This window comes from Diadema antillarum, unplaced genomic scaffold (genome assembly GCF_040938485.1).
Source record: "Diadema antillarum isolate AM-2024a unplaced genomic scaffold, OU_Dant_1.0 seq00001041_RagTag, whole genome shotgun sequence".
In the NCBI taxonomy this organism is placed as follows: domain Eukaryota; kingdom Metazoa; phylum Echinodermata; class Echinoidea; order Diadematoida; family Diadematidae; genus Diadema; species Diadema antillarum.
Genome location: NW_027271872.1, coordinates 377,383 through 401,005, shown reverse-complemented (window position 1 = coordinate 401,005; position 23,623 = coordinate 377,383). Strand labels below are relative to the sequence as shown.

General features: G+C 38.9%; 1 protein-coding gene across 1 annotated transcript in view; it reads right to left on the bottom strand.

Annotated features, from left to right (window-relative positions):
- LOC139742984 (MLX-interacting protein-like) overlaps positions 1-23,623 on the bottom strand; it is a 63,096-nt gene that overhangs the window by 17,286 nt on the left and 22,187 nt on the right. The window contains exons 2-5 of the mRNA XM_071653490.1: positions 20,624-20,745; positions 17,878-17,948; positions 5,431-5,541; positions 605-785 (exon numbers count right to left, since the gene is read on the bottom strand). Of these exons, the coding sequence (XP_071509591.1) occupies positions 605-785; positions 5,431-5,541; positions 17,878-17,948; positions 20,624-20,745 (485 nt within the window). The remainder of the gene's footprint in view (positions 1-604; positions 786-5,430; positions 5,542-17,877; positions 17,949-20,623; positions 20,746-23,623) is intronic.

The following is a 23,623-nucleotide window of genomic DNA, read 5'->3' as shown; positions in this document are numbered from 1 at the left end:
CAATGAAATATGTTTTAAGTTTGTAGCAGGGTTACCAGTTTCCTTGTCTACATAACCACCTTGTATGCTATGCTAAAAAAACAACAACTCTGCTTCCATTTAATTTTTTTTTTTTCATCAATACACACATCATGAAAACATGCATCGTATCAATTTTGTTCCACAACACGAGTGGAGACCATTCACTATCTGTTTTATACAACACCTCGGACATCAGTCCTGTAGTCCACACAGATTGCTGAACGTGGTACAGAAAATAGTAATCATTGAATTTTTCATGAAAGGTGAATGTCTACATGTTATGGCGCAGTTGTAGCCGGAAGCAGTGGGTTTTCAATTGTACAAACTACATATAAGTGATAGAGCACCGGCTGCAAAAGTATGTACATTGTGACATCAGAGGGCAATAATACAAAACTGAAAGGGAGTGGTGTAAGAGTGCAATATCTTATACTATTTTACAAATATTGCACACGCAACATCAACAGGGTCCAAGCCACTTCTCAGCAAATGTCACACATTGAGCAATCAATCCACCAATGGGATATCCAGAATCTATTGATAAGGGTGTCGTATGAAAAAGGCCTGCTCATGAATGTCTTACTGATCTTCTTTGGCGCCGGGACGGTGAAGTTCTTCCTCTCTGTGCTGATGAACAAGGTGTCGGAGAAGTCCTTGAGGGTGTCATCGTTCATCAGCTTCTGGGCGGACATCGGGGAGAGGGGCGGGTGGGACACGTCCAGGTTGATGGCATTGTCCTCTGCACTCTTGGTGGCCACATCCCCCTGTAGAGGCAAGCAAAACAAAGACTCTTCATGCAAACAGCATACAAGTAAAAATAAAAAGAGAGAGGGAGAGGCCTCTTTAAATGCATTTACTCAAAATCATGTATAGTGACATTTCATTAATTTGAAAGAGAAAGCATGGCCCTTAAAAGTTGTTCAAAGGCTATTCCTTTTTTTTTTTTCCAACTTTTTTCCCCAATTCACATGTCGCTTCTTACAACAAAAACACACATAAAAATTGAGATGTACACTACGGAAAAAAGAAGAAGAAATCTTTATGGCTATTCCTGGCTTTTTATGTCATAAATTGCGAGGATAAAAAGCTGGGTTAACTTGGATGTCGCTGTCATGAGGTTGAAAATCAACTTTTCACGATGGGCTGAATGCAATATAGTATACATCTGTCTACACATGTGCACACTCCCAACTGGTCTTTAATGGAACCTACTGCATTTAGAAGAATGCTGCTGAAGAAAGATGCCAGAGAAGTTTGCAAATTGGGCAATACTGTAAAAGTGGATATTTTCGCGCAACTAATTTTTCACGCTTGGCCAGGAAAGAAGAGTTTCGCATGTTTTTAATTGCGTAGAATCAAGACATCAGCTACTGAAACATATGGCATGCAAAAATATTTGCGTGCTTTTATTTTCGTTCTAGCTTCTGGTTGCGCGAAATGCGCAAAAATTTCAACACTGCGAAAATTTCCACTTTTACAGTAGGTAGATATTTCAGTAAAAAACATCGACAGACTGCCACCACTCGACAAAAAGTCCAAACATGGAGATAGAGACTACATGTTGGTAGTCCATAAGAAGGTACATAGGAATGTGCACAAGTTCAACAAACTTTTGGAAGTTTGGGACTTTGGAGTTATATACATCACTTGGCCCAACAAGACAGCCATGACAGCATCCCTTTGTATCACCTTTGAATGTTCTATTTCACATGCAGTGGATCTCTGTTTGATTAAAAAAAATGTTTGTTACACCACCCTACAAGTGTCCCTAATGTGTTAAGCATACTCCAATGTCTGCATTTCGCCCCATGTCAAGGATGGGAACCTCTCCGTAAAAAGTCTTGGATGTAATGTGCAGTAACACCGCAAGCCTACTCAGACAGTGTTTCAGAAGCCATTCTGCATAGCTATTGTGCACTTCCTGCTCATTGTGCTAATTTGCAAGGTATTTGATATTTGAATAGATGTATTCGACAACAATTTGATATTCCCAGCATTGTACTCACTGCTGTAATTTCTTTCCCCCCACTCAAGCATGAACACTAGACTCTTTTCACAGACGATCCAAGGGGCGCAGTCCTTCCACACATTTATAAACATGAGTGATAAACAACTCTCTACGCCTTCTCTCATAATGCTTCATTTTCATATCACCACAACAAAGCAGAATCCAAAGGCAACATATGAACTATGGTGGCATTTTGTCAGGGGGGGGGGGGGGGGGGGAAGCATGCTTTGTATGAGTTGCAGCTCTCAGTTGCGTGACATGACTTTGAGCAGAACGAAACAAGAGTTGCCTTGGTTACAACAGCTTATACCGGTATTCATTTCATGCAGTTTGGTGCAGATTAAGTTCTGGATGACGACGCACATTTTGAACAGCTGACCCAGAAAGAAGTTGAGTTTAGATGAGGAGTGCTCTAAGGTAAATTTTTGAGTGGGTTTGTTTCTCTTTTTGTATACGTTTGGGAGGGGAGGGGGTAAAACAGGGGTTAGAATCCAGTCTTTATGCCAAGTGGCCAATCTGGGCTATTCAGTATTCATACAGTTTATGAGACAAGAGGATTTCAAGGCCTTCATTCAGAAAACCTTACATACATGTTAGCAAGAACAGTTTTTCTTCATTGTAATAATCATCATCTATGATGCTTTATACATCATACTTCTGGAATGCTGCCTGGAAATGTAGCCTTTTGTCATAGAAATCCTTTCAGAATAGGAACATTAAAGTGAACATATTGTCATGCTAATACACCATATTCCGAACAGCAACAATCAGGTAGAATTTTCAGGGTTGTTGGCAGAACTTTACACAATAGAAGAACATATCACCCGTAGAAAAGCTTTTCTTTTTCTAGGCCTTTCAATTTTAAAGAAAAAAAAAATCTAGCTGAGGCTCGGTTTTAAGCTCATGATTGTATGTTAACATAAAGCTCATATTCAACACTGTGATTGCAGTATGACTCTCATTAATTTCTTCATTAGAAAAAAAAAGTCTTAGTATAACAGGGTAAGAGTTATGGTATACAATTTGATAGGGTTAAGATTTAAAAACTCGCTCACTGTTGAATGTGGTTAAACATTTCACCTCTTACTTATCAGGGTACTTTGGTTAATTGGTTTATATGCTTTTGCCAATATATTCGACAAATGCTAAGAGCACTGTATTTTAAGAATAATGTCACAATGTACGCCATTGTGCATATAAAGCGAGAGAACTGGATGGGAAGGGGAATGTGGGAAACAGCATTTTATAAAATACCAGTTTGAAAATATATTTCAGAAAATGTGCTGAGACTTATTGGAACTGATTGGCAAATTGCTCCTCATTATCATAAATGAATTGAATACACTGCATAATCAGAATTTATACATCAATGAAGAATAATTTGTCAATCAATTCAACGAAAGAATCATTCATTTGGGTGTGCTTGAACGAGTGAAAATGTTTACTGCACAAACACATAAAGGCCACAAAGACAATGGTGAGGTTTTGGAAACAAGCGAATATCTTTAAACAAAAATTGTTACTTGTTTTCCCCTCTTTCCAACCTACAATGTACTCCAAACGTGTTGTACATTTCTCCTCATATCATGACATGTCAGTGCCTGAAACAATATCTGCTATCAACAACGCTTCCTTCCTTCGCAGTAATTGCTTTTTTCTTCAAACAAATATATCCTGCATTAATCTGGCGCGATCCGGGCTAGGCTGACACCCAGGGGTGTCACACCACCAAAACGCTTTGACACAAGCTAACCATATGTTTCATAACTTTTCACAAATGAACTGAATCCTCTACCATATTGTAGCTTGTACTCAGTGCATGGTGACTGAAAAGCACAATTCCAAACTAAGTATGATTTTATATGCATTTTTCAGGTAAAATTCAATTTTCTCTTGAAGTTGTGTCATCACAACGTTATGCCTCCCAGACCTACTGTATTTGCCATTGTATATTTCGCGAGACTAAATTTTTCGTGACTATTGTAAAATTTTTCGCGAATCAGGAATTTCTGACAATTTTGCGAGTGGTTGAACTCGCGATAGTGGAGTCTAGTACTGAACAGAGAAGTGTAAACACATCCATTACATTCACATCAGGATAAGAGTCAATATTTCGTGTGTCTTTAATTTCACGAACAGCACCTGACTCGCGAAATTCACGAAAATAAACACCTCACGAAATATTCGGTGTATACAGTATTCATGAAAGTACAATGTATAATGTGCAATCTTGACAAGTACATTTTGCAGTCTGCCTTTGAGGTTAATGTTTTGAATAATGGCAATTTGTGAGTAAAATAGCCATAGCTCTGTCATAAAATTTGCATCAGAGCAAAGCTTGCAATTTTCTCTACAACTTTGCTGCACTGCAATTCCAGCATAAATTCTTCAAGAAAAAAAAAAATTACATGGCTGTGAAAACCAGAATGTTTTTGAAAAGGTGCACAAGCATTGCGGTCTTCAGAATCATGTTGCACACAGGGGGTTTACAACCGTAGCATACAAAGGGTTAAACTTGCATTCCTCTTCACACCCTGCCCCCCCCCCCCCCACTTTATCTGACCACATCATAAACACATCACTCAATGCACATGCGAAGTGCTATGTATTCATACCAATCATTCCTTACAGTGTGCACCATGAAGATTTCTACTATCTGCATCCATGAGCGAGAGTCGGATCATGAACCAGAAAAATTCTGTATGTCAACAAACTTGACATGACGGAGTTAACCTACACCACTACAGAAAACTTTAAAACCAATCATCTCCCCCTCCATCTCTCTCTTCTGTCTTCATCTATCTATCTAGCTATCTATCTACATTGCATCTATCTATGTATCTCTCTATGAAAACTCTACTTTTTATCTATCTCTGTATGTATGTATGTATGGATCTATCTATATTGTATCTCTCTATCTATCTTATCTATCTATCTATCTATCTATCTCTTTCTCTCTATAATACAGAGACAATTGATACATTATTTTCTCATGCCCTATTCTCATGATTTCACTGCACACGCATCATTTCATTCTGTGTGATAGTTACATGTACTGTTATATTGATACCAATATACCCTTTCATATATTTCTTCCCATATCAAGATAGACATTCTTCAAACCACAATAATTTATGACATTAATTCCCGATATCTTATTTGTCTGGAAATCACCAATTCACTAAAAGTAAAACAATATTCAAAATGTTTATAAAAAAATTGAAAAGTTTGAACCTATTAATGTTGTGGCTGAGTGTCATTTCAGTGTGGGTCCTCCCATTTTCCCTTCTCTTTCAACATGCTATTTTGATGGTCCTTTTTTTTTGGGGGGGGGGGGGGGTTGAGGGGGGATGGGGGGAAAAGGGGGAAGGGGTGGCTGTGTTAGGAACTCTTTGCCTCACCATAAAAATGTCCCGGCTGAAGACTCGCCATTTGTGGTAGTCCCGGATGGCAGAGCTGATCTGCGTGGGATTCCACTGTTTGTTGATAGGCCTTCCCTGGATGACGTCCGCCTGGATGTTGAGAGACAAGGAAGGGGGGAAAGTATGAGAAGAGGATGAGGAGGAGTATGTCATCTCGTGTTCACCAATGGACTACTGGTGCTCAAAGGTTAGAGCGCTCAATAGCGAGCCCCATCCCCTAAACCTTTCCGATAATCTTCCCACTCTTATATTACATACTGTCCTGAGATGCGTTGTCAATATAAGACAAATTGAATTTCAGCGACAACTACTACTCTCAGATTGGTTCACCACATCATCGTACCTGCTCCTAAAAATTGTCTTCAAAACGAAAGGGTCCACCATATTTCAAGCGGTCACTACTTAAACACATTGTCAGTATGCTTCCACAATCATAGCTACACAATATATGAAACTCAACCAAAGTTACTTACCTCATAACTCCATAATAATGGATTTGATAATGTCAGCGTAATCTTTAAATGGTAGCAGTCTCAATATACCCATGGTACAGAGTAATAAAAATGCAACAATTGGGAGGGGGTATGGGGATCAAACATCTATAGAAAATGGTAATGGAATGATGTGTGTCAAACCTCCGAAGCCAGTTGCCATAGCTCAGGGAGTTTAATATTACAGAAACATGAGGGCAAAAGAAACTGGTAGCCATGCTCAGTGTTGTAACAGACCTGCCAAACATCCAAAAGACACAGTCCATACTTATTCTTATATATTGTAAAATTCTTAATGACTGCCTGTAGCTCAGATCACTGCCTATTGGCAATCTGTGAACTCCAGATGACCCCAGGTATTTTCTTAAAGGGAAGATAAACCCCAAGAACAATGTGGATTGAGTGAAAGCAGCAACATTAGTAGAACACATCAGTGAAAGTTTGAAGAAAATCGGACAATCGGTGCAAATGTTATGAATTTTTAAAGTTTTGGTGTTGGAACCGCTGGATGAGGAGACTACTAGAGGTTATGACGTATGAGTGGACAACAATACCAAGAAAATATAAAGAAAATACTACAAAAATCCATTTTTCATGAAAAGTACAAATTCCATCAATTTGATATTGACATATGTTAAGGGTAGCAATTATTCCCCCTGCTTTTTGAAAGCGGTTGGTCCACTGCTCTTTCATAATTCTAGAAAAGTGAATTTTTGTTGAATTTCCTTTATATTTTCTTTGTATTGTTGTCCACTCATACGTCATATCCTCTAGTAGTCTCCTCATCCAGCGGTTCCAACACCAAAACTTTAAAAATTCATAACTTTTGCATCGATTGTCCGATTTTCCTCAAACTTTCATTTATGTGTTCTACTAATGTTGCTGCTTTCACTCAATCCACATTGCTCTTTGGGTTTACCTTCCCTTTAAGTTTGCAATAAGACATTAAATGACCCAGGTAATGCGTTTTATTTTCCTGACTATGCAAGGACCGGAGAAGTTGCAATATTTAGTTTAGTGAACCACTTCCAACAGAAGAAAGCCTTCATAGAGAGATTTAAGTTTTATTCTAAAAGTACTGTGAATATGAACAATTTCATGGCGCAAAAGTTTTTGCAAATTTCATGCTCTGCTAAACTTGCTCAAAATAGGAACATGCAAAAATACATATCAGGGGAAATATTTAAAGGTTTCCAGAAATATTCATTTCTGAAATCGTACGTAAGAGAAACCAAGAGTATCCCTAACTTCCATGTTTATAAGACATGCATATCAATGTGTAAAAATAATTCCTGAATCAGGGAGATTTCGATACTTTCCTTGATAGTCACAAAGAGATGCTGAAATTTTCAGGAAGTCTCTAGTTGAATGAGGGTGATCCGGCAGCTCTACATTCATATGTTACAATAGTTTCTTTCAGACATGATCCTTAACCGCAAGGATAAGCTCTATAGAACACCAAGTGTCGCATGATCATTTTGCCGACAATATGGCCATTTTGTTGTATACGAAATCAATCATTTCATAGATGAAATGATCCATTTCGCTACAAAATCAGTCATTGTATCAACGAAATCAGTCATTTCATTGATTGAATGATCATTTTTGTGGACAAAATGACTGATTTCATGAACAAAATAACTAATTTCGTAAATAAAAAATCGACAATGCAACATTTGGCGCCCCATAGAGCTCGCCCTCGAGGTTAAAGATCACCGTCTGAACATAACTATTGTGCTCCACACACACAACCAACAAAGAATATTGTACAAGCACTGCTTTACATGCATTACAGAGATTATATAAGCCCTGTGATTGTTGTTTACATCACTGAATAATTTGAGGTTGGGCTTTGTTATGTTTCTTTCATCATCTTCTATCTTTACTTCGACACTGCCTCTGTTCAAATTATGCATTCAGGCAAACCTGCATAAAATTTCCTTGGCTACACAAAGTCCTGTAATAGAAACATGAGGGCCGGGCTATTGTCCAAAGTCTACACAGTTTATCATCCCCTACGCTTCCAAACTATGGCAAAGGGAACCAGAAATGTTGACACTGTCAGGAATCCAAAATAAATTCACGTGTGTTTGCACCACTATAAAATTCTTGATTGACGTATGCATATCAGGTGAAGCAATTCAAAAAAAGTTCTGCTTGTTTTCTTTGTGCAGATATGGGTTTGTTAAGTGTGTTTTTTTTTTCTTTTTCTTTCTGTCAAACAAAATAAACCAGCATCTTGTAGGAATCCCAAACAACTGTTCCAAGTGAAATGGTTGTACTGCTAGGCAGCATTTCAAAGCTAATGAACACCAATGGGGTCCATCATGACCAACTTCGTTGCGCTAACGTTGATACCACATTTGCTTTCTCAAAAGTACATGTACATGTGTACATACATGATACAGAATCCGAGCGTGCACTCAAGAAAACTACAAAACAATCATGTTCTCATCTATGTTATGAAAATAAGAGAGCATTCACCTCTTTGAGTAGGTGACAAAGTGCACTGTGTAAGAGTTATATAAACATCACAAATATTGTTCCAAAGGTACATGTAACAGTCCAATCAAACAGTTATTTATTTTGCTCTGCATACTAAGCACCAGCTTCCTACGTGATTGAAAGATTATGATAGAGAGGGGTCTGCATTGCTGCTACAGCATGAGCAATAAACATTGAACAATCTCTCATGTCATCAAATATACAGACCAAAATTCCTTTAAGTAATGAATGAAATCACCAGGTATCACTTTAATGAAGTGATATTTGGTGATTTTATGCTTGGACATAGTTTGTATACCCCTGCATTTGCATTGCATTTCACACAGCCTATAATGAAATGTACAGATAGATTCAAACCTATTTGTGAAAGATTACGTAAATATAATGAAAATTCTGTAAGTCAACAAGTTTATTATGCAATCAATTTGCACAGCAGCAATGCAAAAAGTTTGGAAGCATTGTATTATGGCAAACAAGTACAATGTCTTTGAACAATACATCTGAATCCTGTTTATAAAGAATGAAAACACTTGAGAACAAGAAACATTTGGCATAAAAATGTCATCCTTTCCAGTATTGTTAACCAACTTGTTGTATCAACTTACTCGTAAATATAAATCTTGGCAAATAAGAACATGTCAAAACACAGCACATCCTTACTGAAAATGATCTTGAAGTCTTTATCAATTGAGCAGAAGTATCAACCTTTCTGACTGAAAACTACCTGGATGATTTGGCTCAAAAGTAGGAAATCTGAAAAAGTCATTCCAGTAGGAACGGATATAATCATCGAGAAAAATAGCACACTTCTATTAAAACAAGAGCTGGGAATGGTCAAAATGCATATTCTGTCCTTCAAATTCAGAATGGTTCCAGGAGGTCTGATTGAGTCATATTTCAAAGCCCGCTGAATAAAACGACTCCCTCCGAGACCTGTAAACACATCACTGGAACAATGGAAAGCCAAGTTATCATTCAAGATGTCAAGGAGGAATTGCATGTGGCAAGTGTGGGAATCAAATGTCTTGTAATTCTAAGCAAGGATAATGGCGAAGTCTTACCTGAGGAGTACAGTTGTATGAAAACCCAGATAAAGAAATTTATAGTACAGTATGGCTGTTTAAAGCGTTGGTATAGTAATGGTTGAGATGAGGATTGGGCTTTCAACTTTTTGCGAGATACCACACAACCACTTATGGAATAATGCAGAGCATACCATTCTAAGAGGAATTCATAGTTTATTAGATGAAAATTGGTTCTGGAATGGCTGAGAAATCCGAAAACAAAGTAAAACAAAGCAATCATAATAAAAGATGGGTCCAATCTTTTATTAGGATCACTTTGTTTTGGATATCTCAGTCATTTAAAACCAATTTTAATCAAATAAACTTTGAATTCCTCTAAGAATTACATGCTCTCTCATATTTCATGATATGTTTCTAATTCTACCAAAGAATTATCATCACAAGACGTTGGAAACCTGAAGCCCCATCTCAACCAAAAACTGCACCATCCCTTTGACAAAGGTTTGAAAATTTCTCCTCGAAGACTAAAATACATCCCCTAGTCACCTGCATCGACACAGACCGCACGGAATCCTGCAACCGCACACAGTAAGGCAGACAAAAATCAGGCATGATCCATCCACTATCCACTACCTCTTGACGACTGACCGCCAAAGACAAACTCGGGCACAAGCAGATACCTGTAGCTGGTGAGCTGGCTATTAAAAGCTGGTTGCAATCCAGGCCCTGCACGGAAAGGCTGGACCAAGCGGCGCCCACCAGCACAGAAATGTGATCTATTTCCTCTCGACTAGGGAACACGTTTCCTCTCTCCGTCACCAGCAGGGAGGATCTTGGGATTTCAACATAAACCCCTTTCACAGCTCACAGAATACTTTGAAGATGGTGTGGAATCCTTTTGAGTTAATTTCAGTCCACCATTGGGCACTGTGCAATCGCTAGAGCCTTTTTAAGCTACACTTTGAAGAGTAACGCTTGATTTGACATCTTTGATAGGAATAAGTCTATCATGAAATAATCCCATTTCATTTTCTTTTAATACCACAACTTTATTACGCCATTTGGATTTACTTTCCAATCATGATAAAGTTTTTTTTTTTTTTTTTTCAAAGTAATGAGCACAGATTAAATGCCATTGAAACTGTTCTGGTGATGAAACTTATACAGGGGAGGTGGGAACTACCTCATCCCAGCTCCCTGTTTACATAATGGTGCCACTAGATCCATGCAGCACAGTTCCATAGTACTACAGTGCCCTCCCATTAATACAATGAACATGGCTATAACAAAATTCTGGTTACAACGAAGTAAAAATTCAGGCCGCAACATTATCCACACCACTCTACATGTATGTATTTTCATTGTTTATTTGTTCGGTTATAATGACATTTCGATATAACGAAAGAAAACTGCCGGTCCCAAGGACTTGTTATAATGGGAGTCCACTGTATATCACAATACAGTGAATACCCTATTAACCAAAACAGTACAAATGTGTGTAGGCCAAATTCTTTATGGACTGGAGCAGCCGTCACACTTCTTCGTATGAATAAAAAGAGGGGACTGTTCAAGCAATACGAACAAACTTTTTGTGAACTCTTTGCTTTTTTTTTAATAGCAATGGCATAAACAAACTTGCAGTAAACTCTTTGCTTTTCTTGTTTTGTTTATCATTTGAGAAGCATTAATATTCAGTTCACCCAGTGAAAAAAACAAAAAATGATAATTTACAGTCTTTGTAAAGTGCTTCTGGGCCTGTATTGCGGCAGTCATGATAATGCTTGCATGGCCACTCATTCACAGCTTAAATACACTTTCAAGAGCTGCGAGTTGTGACCCACTTTGATATTTTTTCATACTAGATAACGATCAGGTGTTTGATCAGGCCAACAGAGAACCTAAACGCTGATATTGACCTCAGACTGGTCTAATCTTTCTAAGCAATGTCTAAACAAGAGACTTTCCCCGTTCCATGAGATGGGTCTACCATGCCATTGAGACATTTGCCCTACTTTAGCGCAAGAAAGCAAGTAACGACAGTGTTTCCTCTCATACATGAACTGTGTGCACGTGCAAATCATACAGTGTAATTAGCGAAATATTCATAATTTTTCCAACTTTGATATCTCTCTTATCATTGATGACTGTTTCTGCTCAAAACTTGGCAAATGCCTGCAAGTTCGGCAAGACCAAACATACTGGTCAAGAATAGTGGAAAAATGTATGGACACTCAGTCACCTACGATATGTACAATGCAGCTATGGACCCCATCATTTTGTTCGTAAGACACCGTAAACAACGAAAATTACTGAGGGACAGTCTGAATAATAATAGAATGCAAGTTATAATCACATATGTATCAACTGCTGGTAATCAATGAGAGAAGTCATGCACTACTGTAAGATTTTCAAAAGTATTAACCAAGTATCAGAAGCATAATACAAGTGTGCAGAACAAATTGTACTTTAATGACCTGTAATATAGCCTTTGCGTTTTTCCTTTTTTGTTTCACTTGCATTTTGCAGGTACACTGAATGTACACTTTCTAGCTGGTAAGTGTGATTTTACATGGACCCTGCTTCCTGAATCTTCCACAAGCCAAGGCTGAAAATAAAATTTCAGCTGAGGGCACATTCACATTTGAATTACACGGTAATTTGTTGGTATTATCATTCTCATCAGCAAACTAACATGGTAATAGACATCGGGGTAGTTCACTTGGTCGTGTTCTCACTTGCAAAGTGCAAGTACCATTGTATTTCTGACTAAATTTTACTCCTCTCCTTGGAGTGTTTGTGCGATACACCTTCACATCATGCGCCCAAAAATAGTGCGGGGGTAAAGACAGGAAGTGTGTCGGGTTAAGTGAGGAACACACAGCTGTATGATCGGTGCCATTACGTCATGCGATTCACACTCAAAATCTTGCACACGAATTTCGGGCGAAGTATGAACTGCCATCCTCCATGCCAAGGTATTTTGCAATGTATTACATAGTGTACTGTATACGCTGTTTATTTCCACGTACAGTCACGAAATTTACAGATTGTACAGTATTCCATGGGCGTATTTGCACTCATGTTGATGAATGAACATGCGAAATACCACGATATGTCACCATAAATGTGAATGCACCTAGAGATGAGTTGTTGACCTCATTCCGATCAGCTGAAGCCGTGACATTATCACACGGTAGCAAATCCAGCACGCACCACTCCGCGGACATATCAATCGACGAGGCCCTGACTAATCATTTGGCTCTTTGGATCACGCTTCATGGGCTAGAGATATGTTGTTTTTGTTTTTGTCTTGTTTTGCTCTTTTTTTTTTCACAGGGTACGTTTGACCTCGAGGGCTCTGCTCCTCATCAGAGTACATGTAGGAAGCAAATCGGGAGCAGCGTTCTAAATTTGGCTGTAAGTGTAATCACTCTGGCACAGGTACCAGAGACACAGAAGGGGGAAGACGAACATTAACCCTTACACAGCATCCCTATGCTTGAATGCGCATGCCACTATTGGTATTATCGTTGCGATCAACATTTTTTATCCTCCCCCTCCTTCTCTTCATTCTTCTTCTTTTTCTTTGCATCTCCTTCACTTTCTTCTTTTTCTCTTCTTTCCTTTCTTCTTCTTCTTCTTCTTCTTCTGCTTATCATATTCCATACCAGAGATAGTGTTGGAATTTCAGTCAGTCATGAGCAAGCCATCTTTCATCAATGCCGATAAAGTGTCGTCCATCAAAAGACCGTGCTGAAATCAACAACGCCTGAATCGAATCCTTTTCACAGGGACCTTGGCAATCGGGAAATGAAATCTATAAAGGTGGCACGCAACTGCATGATCCACCTTGAATCTATATAACTGGAGCAAAATCTAAGCAGAATGCTGAGTGTTCATTCTGGGTAATTCTATTTGACAGATTGTCTTGTTTTGTTTGTTTTGGTTATTGTTGTTGTTGTCTTTTTTTTTTTTTGCTTTAAAGTAGACACACACAGGCATAACAAAACAGCTAGCTTTCAATGCGAAGTCAGAGCCACTTACAAATTACAAAATATCACCAGAGTTGATTGATCACGCTTATTTTTGATAATGCACAATATTCTGCTTAGGCTGGGGAAGTTTTGCTTTGTTTTTGTTTGTTTGTTTTGCTTTTGTATCAGGCACACAAGAACAAAAAACAGTCAACCTTCAACACTACTTCAGGCTAAGAACCGCTTCCAGATTATTATCATTATCGGTTTAACCCCACCTTAACAATGTTCACAGGAGCATAGTATATATCCTAATGAGGCCTTTTTTGTTTTGTGTGGTTTTAATGTTGTTCTTGCCTTTAAATGAGACATTAACAGGTACACATTATATCCAGTCATATCATCGGCCACGGCAGGTTAAGAACCACTTACACAGCCATCAGGCCCTACGCTGGAATTTCACCGCTAGCTACCGTATTTGACACTCGATACTCGTACACCTCCCAACAGCTGTAACTGATCCTGGAGGCCGTGTGCTCTCGCTGATCCCAAACACTCGTCCATACATCCATCACAATCTACCATCACCATTATGCCAGGGATACCAGCGAAACAGAGGCATATCGAGTGTTCCTATTCACAAACGTAATGTAATATCTTTCTTCTTTTCTTCTTTTGTCATTGTTTGTTGTTATTTTTGAGGGTACAAAATAGGAAGATGACATCATTTCCAAGAAATTTACTCATACAGCATCTCAGCATCACACAGCCAAACATCTTACTGGCTTCATGGCTGTAAAATCTCAGCTGTGAAGTTCTCAGCTGTGAAGTTTGTATTCCTTATCGGTGATCAAGCTATCAGATTAAAGGGCATTCACGAAGCACTGATATGGGAGAATCAAATTTTGGCTGAAGAATTTAATTTTGCAGAGGATGTGTGCACATTCTTAAGTTCAACCTGATGCCCAAGAATCTTATGGTGTACACAAAAATGCATACTTTTGTAGCTTATAGCAAATTATCATATCAAAGAAGAAATGTGCTGAAATTTTCAGAGTACATTGTATGTGAGCACCGATGCATCTTCTGAAAGTGTCACAAATGAAACTCATCAAGTCGAAATTTAAACAAGAAAACTTTTCCACTGTCAATTGTCAAAGCTATTAAGTATTAATATGCAGAAGGGAAGTAAGGGGTACATAATTTACAGTTACACAATGCAAGATGGATCACGAGGCTGTATTTACTGCATGTGTTTATGATGTGTCTCCATGCGAAGGCACTTTGACAGCGGGTGAAGACATATGACACTGCTTTCCAGACGTCAATCAGATGACATTTTGCTGGGGGTCTCCGATAGGGGAGGGTTGAGAAGGAACTCAGAGAATGTTTTTATTCATGGAGACTTGTTTTGTTCTTTGTAGTCAAACCATACACTTGTAAGACTTGCAAATCAAAGAACATTCACAGCAGGATCGGACAGAATTTTAGAGCAAGTCCAGAAATTAGAAATTGACATCATGTAAAATGTGGATCCTAAAAAAGACCTAAAGAAAATGTCTTGCAGAATAGATCAAAGACCCCTATTTAACCAAGAAAGTTGCAGGTACTGAAACCAACCTGTTCTCTTGTTTAACTCTACACTGTAAAAGTTGAATTTTTTGCACAAGCACTGTAATTCTTTGCACTCGGGCAAGTCAGATGAATTTTGCATATCTTTTTTTTTATCTTGACGGTCTATTATTGCGAGATTTTTGTGAGTAGCAAGTTTTGTGATACACCTGAACTATACATTAAACAATTCTAACATCTTTTTTTTTTTAATTCATCGGACTCCCAATGGCAAATAGTCGCTTTAAAAGCAGAGACAAGAGGAATGCCTTTATGCCGCTGACTTCTCTTTTTTGTGCATTATATTAATAGTATGTGTCATTGCATTGGTTTATTCTGTGCAGACTGGCTATTTGCCAAGAAGGCCACATTCGAGGTTGATTCATCTCTGTTCGTTTGCTGTGATTAGCGAGTGCTGGGGGAAAAATAGAAACAATAGAGGCTGGTCTGAAACCGAAAATAGCCTCGCAATTCACCTGCTCCAAAAGTCGCTGTGGAAACTGCAACTTGCACTCAAGATGAAAAGTTGTCCCGACTTTCCGGGGTCGGTGAGTTTTATTGCAAACTACATAAATGTCGACTGTCTCAAACAGCATACGAACCAGGAATCCGCATAAAATCACATTTGAAACAAATAATTCATGAGCACCCGGTAACAAGAGCAGTTTTCTTTAAACAATAGAATCAACCATAGCAACAGCCAATCTCCTTTCTTTCTTTATGTAGTGAAATTTGATCTTACTTCCTATTTATGTAATCATCTATTCTAAACAACAACATTAGCGAGAATGTATGATGTGACAACTGTAAACATGACAATACTCAAGGCACGATGAGGAATTCTCTGTACACACCTCAAAACTAAAGAGAGAGATATTCCAGACAGGGGGAATAAGCCTCAGATCTAAAAGCGAGACTGATCAACAATATCTTTGGGCAGATCTCAGAAGATTCAACAGGCACAATAATTCTATCAATCATTCATCGTGTTAATCTACCTACCAATCTATTTCATCATCCATACAAATCCATCTCATCAGCTACATATCTGGTCTTGGCTTGGAATCTGTGCGCCATAACTATGAATATAATATTGCACACAGCAGACAAAGACCAATGTTCCCATATGAAAAGCCAATATAAATGCATATTGTGACGCACGTGGGGGCAACAATGGGTAATAAACCACAATAAAAAAGCTTTTAGGATTCCTACTCATCACAGAAGTTGCTATTATTGTGGTTTTTATACTATAAGGACATATCTTTTCTCAGATACTCTCCTGTGCTAAGATGCCATGTCAACAATACGAAGAAAGAAGGTCCATTATTCTCTGTTTGCAAGGCACACACAGTATCATGCCAAATAGTCAATGGCCCTTGAGTAAAGGCCACTTTTGATAATGAATTAAATAGTATAAATGTACCCTTCTTATTAATGCTGTTGATCTTGTAAAAAAAAACCACACACACAATAAAGGGGCAAGGGCAGAACCAATGAACATTCACATTTAGAGAATTGTTTGCATGCACATTATACTCATGTTGGGATCAGATTTAATATTTTTGCATGTTGTTAAATTTACAAATAGCTTGTGAAATTCACGAAAGTAAAAACTTGGAAAAATACGGTATAGATCGTCAACATGTAAAGGCTCGGAAGACCCTCCCTTTTTTGTTGCCCCATCCCCCCCCCCCCCCCCCCCCCTCCTCTCCCTTCCCTCCTGTAACATTTATACAGAATGGATATTCCTGGGCAGGGCAGTTAAAACTGATATGAAATCTGCATGTGCACTGAGTGTATGAGGCATGCAAGACAAAAGGGAAAGGGGAATTTCAATACAAAAAAAAAAAAAATTCCCTATAAACTTTAAAGTTAGCTCTAGTGCCTGTGTAGTCATACATGGAAACTTTGCACACAAAAAAAAAGAAAAGAAAAAGAAAGAGAAATGTGGCCCTCGTGTGGCCACTGAGTTCCAGTTGTATGTGTACATGGTAATGCCCAGTTGTTCTTGCATCAGGTAGCATATTAAATGCAGCGAGGGAAGTTGCACATGATTCCGACATGCCTACACACTAGTACATGTTCTGAGTTCTGACTAAACTTTTAGCGTAAAAACTATTGTTGATTTTTTTTTCCTTGTTCTTATTTTTGTCTTTGTTATTATTGTTGTAACTGACCTATTGGGGTGATGGTCAGGATTTATACAAAGGTGTAAGCAGTCCCTGGGTCACACAAAGACTACATGTTTTCCTTGAATACTGTACTATATTGAATCCTAAGAAGACAGTAAAATAGGGTGCATACGTAAGTTATTCCACTGTAAGCTCGGTCTCAAAATTGTCTTCAAGAGGTCGACCTGCGGCCAGATCCTGGCGTGGTGTAAACAAACCAATGAGTACATAGACGCTATGAGAAAGCTGGTAGACACCTAAAAGCTCGCCCCACAGCTTGTATCCATCCTTCTAAAGGCTGGGTGTGAGGCTGGCTGGGAGGGCTCGGCCTAAATAAGAAGCAGTCTTCAGCCTGGATATCCTCAACGGTACACCGCAGCACTCTCAACAACACCCACTTCTCCCAGGATGCTGATGAAGAGCTTTCCAAGAACTCTGCTTTCCCTAAGGTCAGCTCATGTCTACGTTTATATGCTACACATATGTATGCATACATACATGAATACATAGTTAGTCGTGTTCAACTTCACATTAATGCAGGCCCTACATATTGAGATGGATGACACAGTCCCACCCACAGGGTTGGCTTTTATTCACGACACGGCTTGAACCCAAGTCATTATGATTGTATCACATTGACATTTACCTGAAGCCTCTGCCTTGCATCAGGTGTAGGCGCAGAAAACTGGCAGATGACCGGCCTCTTTCCCTTCACATCTGAATGGGGTAAAGACACATATTAAAACACAAATCATTTCATCATGACTAAAGTGCAGATTAAAACATACTGAAATACTGTAAAGGTGGAAATTTTCAGGCATTTCTCACAACATAGAAATAGCACAAAAATAAAAAGCATGCAACTTTTTTTTTTTGCTTCTTACATCTAGTAATCTAGATATATTTTGATTCCATGGAATTAAAAACATGCAGAATCAATCTTACCCAGCTGAGCATGAAAAATAACTCAATCGAAAATGTCCACTTTTACAGTATTACAGTAACGGTGACAGAAATCCAATATACGATGGTAGTCAAGCTGTTAACACAAATATGACCAAGCCTATGGCATGAATGTAACGCTGACATGTTTTGTTATGTTTTGTATTTTGTGAACTGAAATACTGTAAAAGTGGTTTCTTTCGCGGTGGTTTTATTTTCGCGCTTTTCGCGCTTTGAGGTTGAACCGCGAATTTAACATCACGCGAAAATGTTTTGAACTCGTCGCTTGTACAACGCTATCATTACCGACCGCGAATTTAAACACACGCGAAAAAGTCCGCACCGATGGAAACCGTGAAAGTTTCTGTACGCGAAAGAAACCACTTATACAGTACTGCAGTTTAATTAGTTACCCCATGGCTTGTTCACGGAATACGGGATCTACAGTCTGGCAGCACATTCCAAGCAGTCAAAGGCTGAATGGAATATGGCACCAGATCCAAGATATTTCCCGTATTTTGTGAACAAGCAGGGGGCAACAATCTTTATCCTTCAGTGTAATATTACTGGTAAATTTTCAATGAAAACATAGGCCCCTAATTCATATGTATTTCAGAAACTTTGGTCTACCCATTACTTATGCTTTCTTGTGTTTCTTCCATTGTACTAACTGCTGCATTGCTTCTAGCTAGTGGTAAATCTTATCAGTTCAAGTGCATGCAGCTGAGATGGGCACGAATAAAGAACATAAACAATACAAAACACACACACGAAAAACAAGGAAAAGTAGAAATTACGCGGTGCGTAATATATGTCCCCGCCGGAAGTAGCATTTAGTAGTAAAATGTACAATATAGGTAAAAAGATCAAGGTCAAAGGTCAAAGAAGTCAAAGGTCAAAATTCTATGTAGAAGTTTTGAAGCCCTCACCTAGTGCCATCACATAAAGCAAACGGAATCGAAATCGGGTTAGAAATGGCGAAGGAGTAGCATTTTGTAGCCAATGTACAATATAGGTAAAAAATCAAGGTCAAAGGTCAAAGAAGGCAAAGGTCAAAATTCTGTGTAGAAGTTTTGAAGCCCTCACCTAGTGCCATCACATAAAGCAAACGGAATCGAAATCGGGTTAGAAATGGCGAAGGAGTAGCATTTGGTAGCAAAATGTACGATACAGGTCAAAAATCAAGGTCAGAGGTCAAAGAAGTCAAAGGTCAAAATTCTGTGTAGAAGTTTTGAAGCCCTCACCTAGTGCCATCACTTAAAGCAAACGGAATTGAAATCGGGTTACAAATGGCGAAGGAGTAGCATTTTGTAGCAAAATGTACAATATAGGTCAAAAATCAAGGTCAAAGGTCAAAGAAGTCAAAGGTCAAAATTCTGCGTAGAAGTTTTGAAGCCCTCACCTAGTGCCATCACATAAAGCAAACGGAATCGAAATCGGGTTAGAAATGGCGGAGTAGCATTTTGTAGGCAATGTACAATATAGGTCAAAAATCAAGGTCAAAGGTAAAAGAAGTCAAAGGTCAAAATTCTGTGTAGAAGTTTTGAAGCCCTCACCTAGTTCCATCATATAAAGCAAACGGAATCAAAATCGGGTTAGAAATGGCGAAGGAGTAGCATTTTGAAGCAAAATGTACAATATAGGTCAAAGGTCAGGGTCAAAGGTCACAACTGAAATTCTGCATAGAAGTTTCAAAGCTCCCATGTAGTGCTATCATATAAAGCAAACAGAATCAAAATCGGGTTAGAAATGGCGAAGGAGTAGCATTTTGAATATTTTGATCACACACGGACGCACGGACGGACAGACGGACACACGGACACACACACGTACGGAGCCCGTTTCATAGTCCCCTGCTCGAACTCGTTCGGCGGGGACAAAAAATGGGAGCAATGACTTCATTCACAAAATAGAAGAAGTAAAATGTGGATGACTGACCAAGCACATTACAGAATTCACCATCACAAAAGAGAATTACTGTGGTACAGTGTATTTCGCTAAATCGTACTGAGAAAGGTGAAAAAAATTGTGATGCCACATTAATTCTTATGTAAATGCACCTACTATTATATCACATCGGCCTTTGTCTATGACTGTTGCACTGCTACAAGTACGTCCGGGTGGTGTCGTCTGGCATGTAAATTGTGCCAAAGTTCGGGGGGGGGGGGGGATTCAATCAAATGTCAACATTAATAGCTTGACAGAATAAAGCCATGTGTGCAGGTATGTTAGATCCCTTTCCATAGGAGGGACTTGGCCAAATCTGCATAAATTAATGACTTCAAACAGAATTTGACTATCATGACAAATTGCTTCCTTACATACATCCTTATGAATCTCAGGATATAGCATGATGGTAAAACAATTCCTTCTGGATATATCCTTAAATGACCAGGGGGGGAGGGATCATTCCTAAAAACCAAAGTGTATGAAAATGACTCATATCTTACACTGCATGTGCCAGCTCCGCCACACGGCATGGTTGACTCGAACACGCTCCTGCCAGCTCCATTTGGGATGCCGAAGAGGGCGGGGCTTGGGTGAAAACAGCTGAATACCTTGACCTTCACTTCTGCAAAAACAAAGAAAAGATTCATTGAGAGATTGAGCATGGATTATAAAAGTCATCATTCAGAGGATTAGAGTGTTAGAAGGATTAGATTAATGAAGAAAATATGGTCTTTTAAGATGGAGTATCATTCATTAAAATTGCTTCCGATAAATATTGTAAACTTTGTTAGTCTTTCATTATGGTCCAAAAGACACCAATATCATGGTGAAAGTAAAAGTATATGTATGAATAAAGTAGACAATTGCATTGCTGGCAATAGCTTTTTCTCTTTTTTTTTTTTCTTTGAAAGAATGACACTTGATACCAAACAAGATACCGTAAAGTTCCGTGTATAAGACGCACCCGTGTATAAGACGCACCCCTACTTTCGGACCTAAAATTTAAAAAAAAAAAATTTCCACGCAAATATTGCGTGTCTCATACATATTATTTCAGCTCAAATTTCCCTAGAATGCAGCATGTATTTGCTCTATTTTTCGTTTCCTTTCATACTTTCTTTTAACGGTATTCATCGGACATCGGCAAAATATGGAAAACGCAAAATGCGAGACTTGTCTCGGTACTCACTTGCTATTGTTTCGCCTTTCAATCGTGGTACATGTGTCATGCATATCGTACTCATGAGTGTACAGTACGATCTTTGCTGTCATACATAGCAGAGGGTACGTGTCTCGCATATTGACGCATGTCAGACTGGAAGGTTCATTACGAAAAATAAGAAAAACATCAACAAGTGTAGCAGAGGGATCATACGGCGAGACGTACAGTGCGTACGGTAATTACACTCACTGTTGTTTCGCCCGGAGGGATTGCCAGTAAAATGTGTGTCTCTTGTGCCATGCTTGTATGCACAGTGCTAGCCTTTTGCAAAAGGCAGCTCGCTATAATTTCAGCACACGCACACAGAGAGCAATGGACTTGCACACACAGCGCGCAACGGGCAAGCGCGCTACGATCCGATCGCTGTGTGCACGCGAGTCCATTGCAAAAGCCTCTCTGCTCTGCAGCTGCTACCTTTGCCAAAGGTTTGCTAGCTAGCTAGCTAGCTACATACAACAGTGTAGCTATACAGTACAGTATCCTAGCTGGCATCGTGAAATGAAGAGCAAACGCATGCTTCACACATCGTTCATATTTACGGTGACATAGTGTCGATCCTACTCAGTATTTTACAGCTTTTGTCTATGGCCATATTGATACTAGTACATTGATAAGTTTTACGGTATCGGTAATTTAGTAATGATACCTGTACATCGCGTATTCCAGCTACTAGGTTGGCTGTTGGTAGCTTGGTAGACTGACATCGGTAGCATACAGCAGTGCTGTTACAGCTGTTGTCTATGGCCAGATTGATACATCGTTACTGCACAAGGCCGATCGTAAGTTTATCTCGTATTTGCAGCTTTTGTGTGTGTCCAGATTGAAGGATCGCCCATTTATCCGTAAGTTTTAGTGATTGCTTACCTTCCAAACGTCGATGGGCATACATGGCCCCAAGTTGGCCTTATAAAATTGGGTGTACATGACAGATTTTTTTCCGTGATTCGACTGTACCCGTGTATACGACGCACCCCCGATTTTCAATGTTTTCCGACGAAAAAATAGTGCGTCTTATACACGGAACTTTACGGTATTTACATTGGTATATTTTTTTAAAGATATGAATCTCTTCTTCTGGCGAAGAAATGATTTTCTTGTTTTAAGGCATTAATGATTCATAATGTTAAAGTTCTAGCTGTCTAGAGTAATTTATTAACTGTTTAGAACAAATTTTACCAGTAAATCTGACATCATTCAACAGAGACAGCACTACAGATATAAAATTTACAATGTATAGTACATTACTGTTTTGCAATTTTTACAACTACTGAACAGGGAAAACCTGTAACCTATAATCTCAGTAATCATTACTTTCATTTCTGATGAGGTACAAAAGTAAAACAACAACACAATAATATCACTGTCATCTTGAAAAACAATTCCTTTTGTCTCTGAAAAAGGCACAAACAACAGGAACCTACTGCAATGTATTTCATCACCACGGCCACATACTCTTCCTGAAACATCATCCACCTTGCACGCAAGAACATTACCCTTTAGCTTCAAGATTAATCTCTAGAACGTAAATACAGGACATGTGCGTGCAGTACAGTCTTGCAGCATTGCATTTTGCATAATCGCTAGCACTACATGAATAAACAGTGCATTCCTTCCAGTTCCGTGGTTTAATCATCACGTAGGGACTTTCGTTAGATAAGGGGTCATGCTGATGATCATCGTACAAGAGTAAGCTCTTATCATTGAAGATTAGAAATCATAGACCATTAGCCTCCACACTGAATGTACCTGATGTACTGTAAAAGTGGTTTCTTTTGCGGTGGTTTTATTTTTGCGCTTTCCGCGCTTTGAGGTTGAACCGCGAATTTAACATCACGTGAAAATGTTTTGAACTCGCCGCTTGTTATACAACGCTATTGCGCACATGCACTCACGAAGATTCCGCGCATTGAGTGTATTGATGGTCAACACACACACGCCGATACCGCGCAATGTAGGCAGCTGGTAGGTACATGTACAAGCATGTTATAAAGTACTCGAGAGAAGGGATTTCACGTAAACCAGCCTTTAATTCTAATTTCTATCTAATAAATAAAAGAATAATTGGATTATAGTTTGGGGCTTCATGTGCAAAATAAAACAGTTTTTGTCGACTGTGAATTCACAGATTTTGCCGACCGCGAATTTAAACACACGCGAAAAAATCGGCACCGATGGAAACCGCGAAAGTATCTGTACGCGAAAGAAACCACTTTTACACTATCTGAAATGCATTTTTAAACATGCTTATAATGTCCAGGTACCAAAAGGGGTCTCCTGG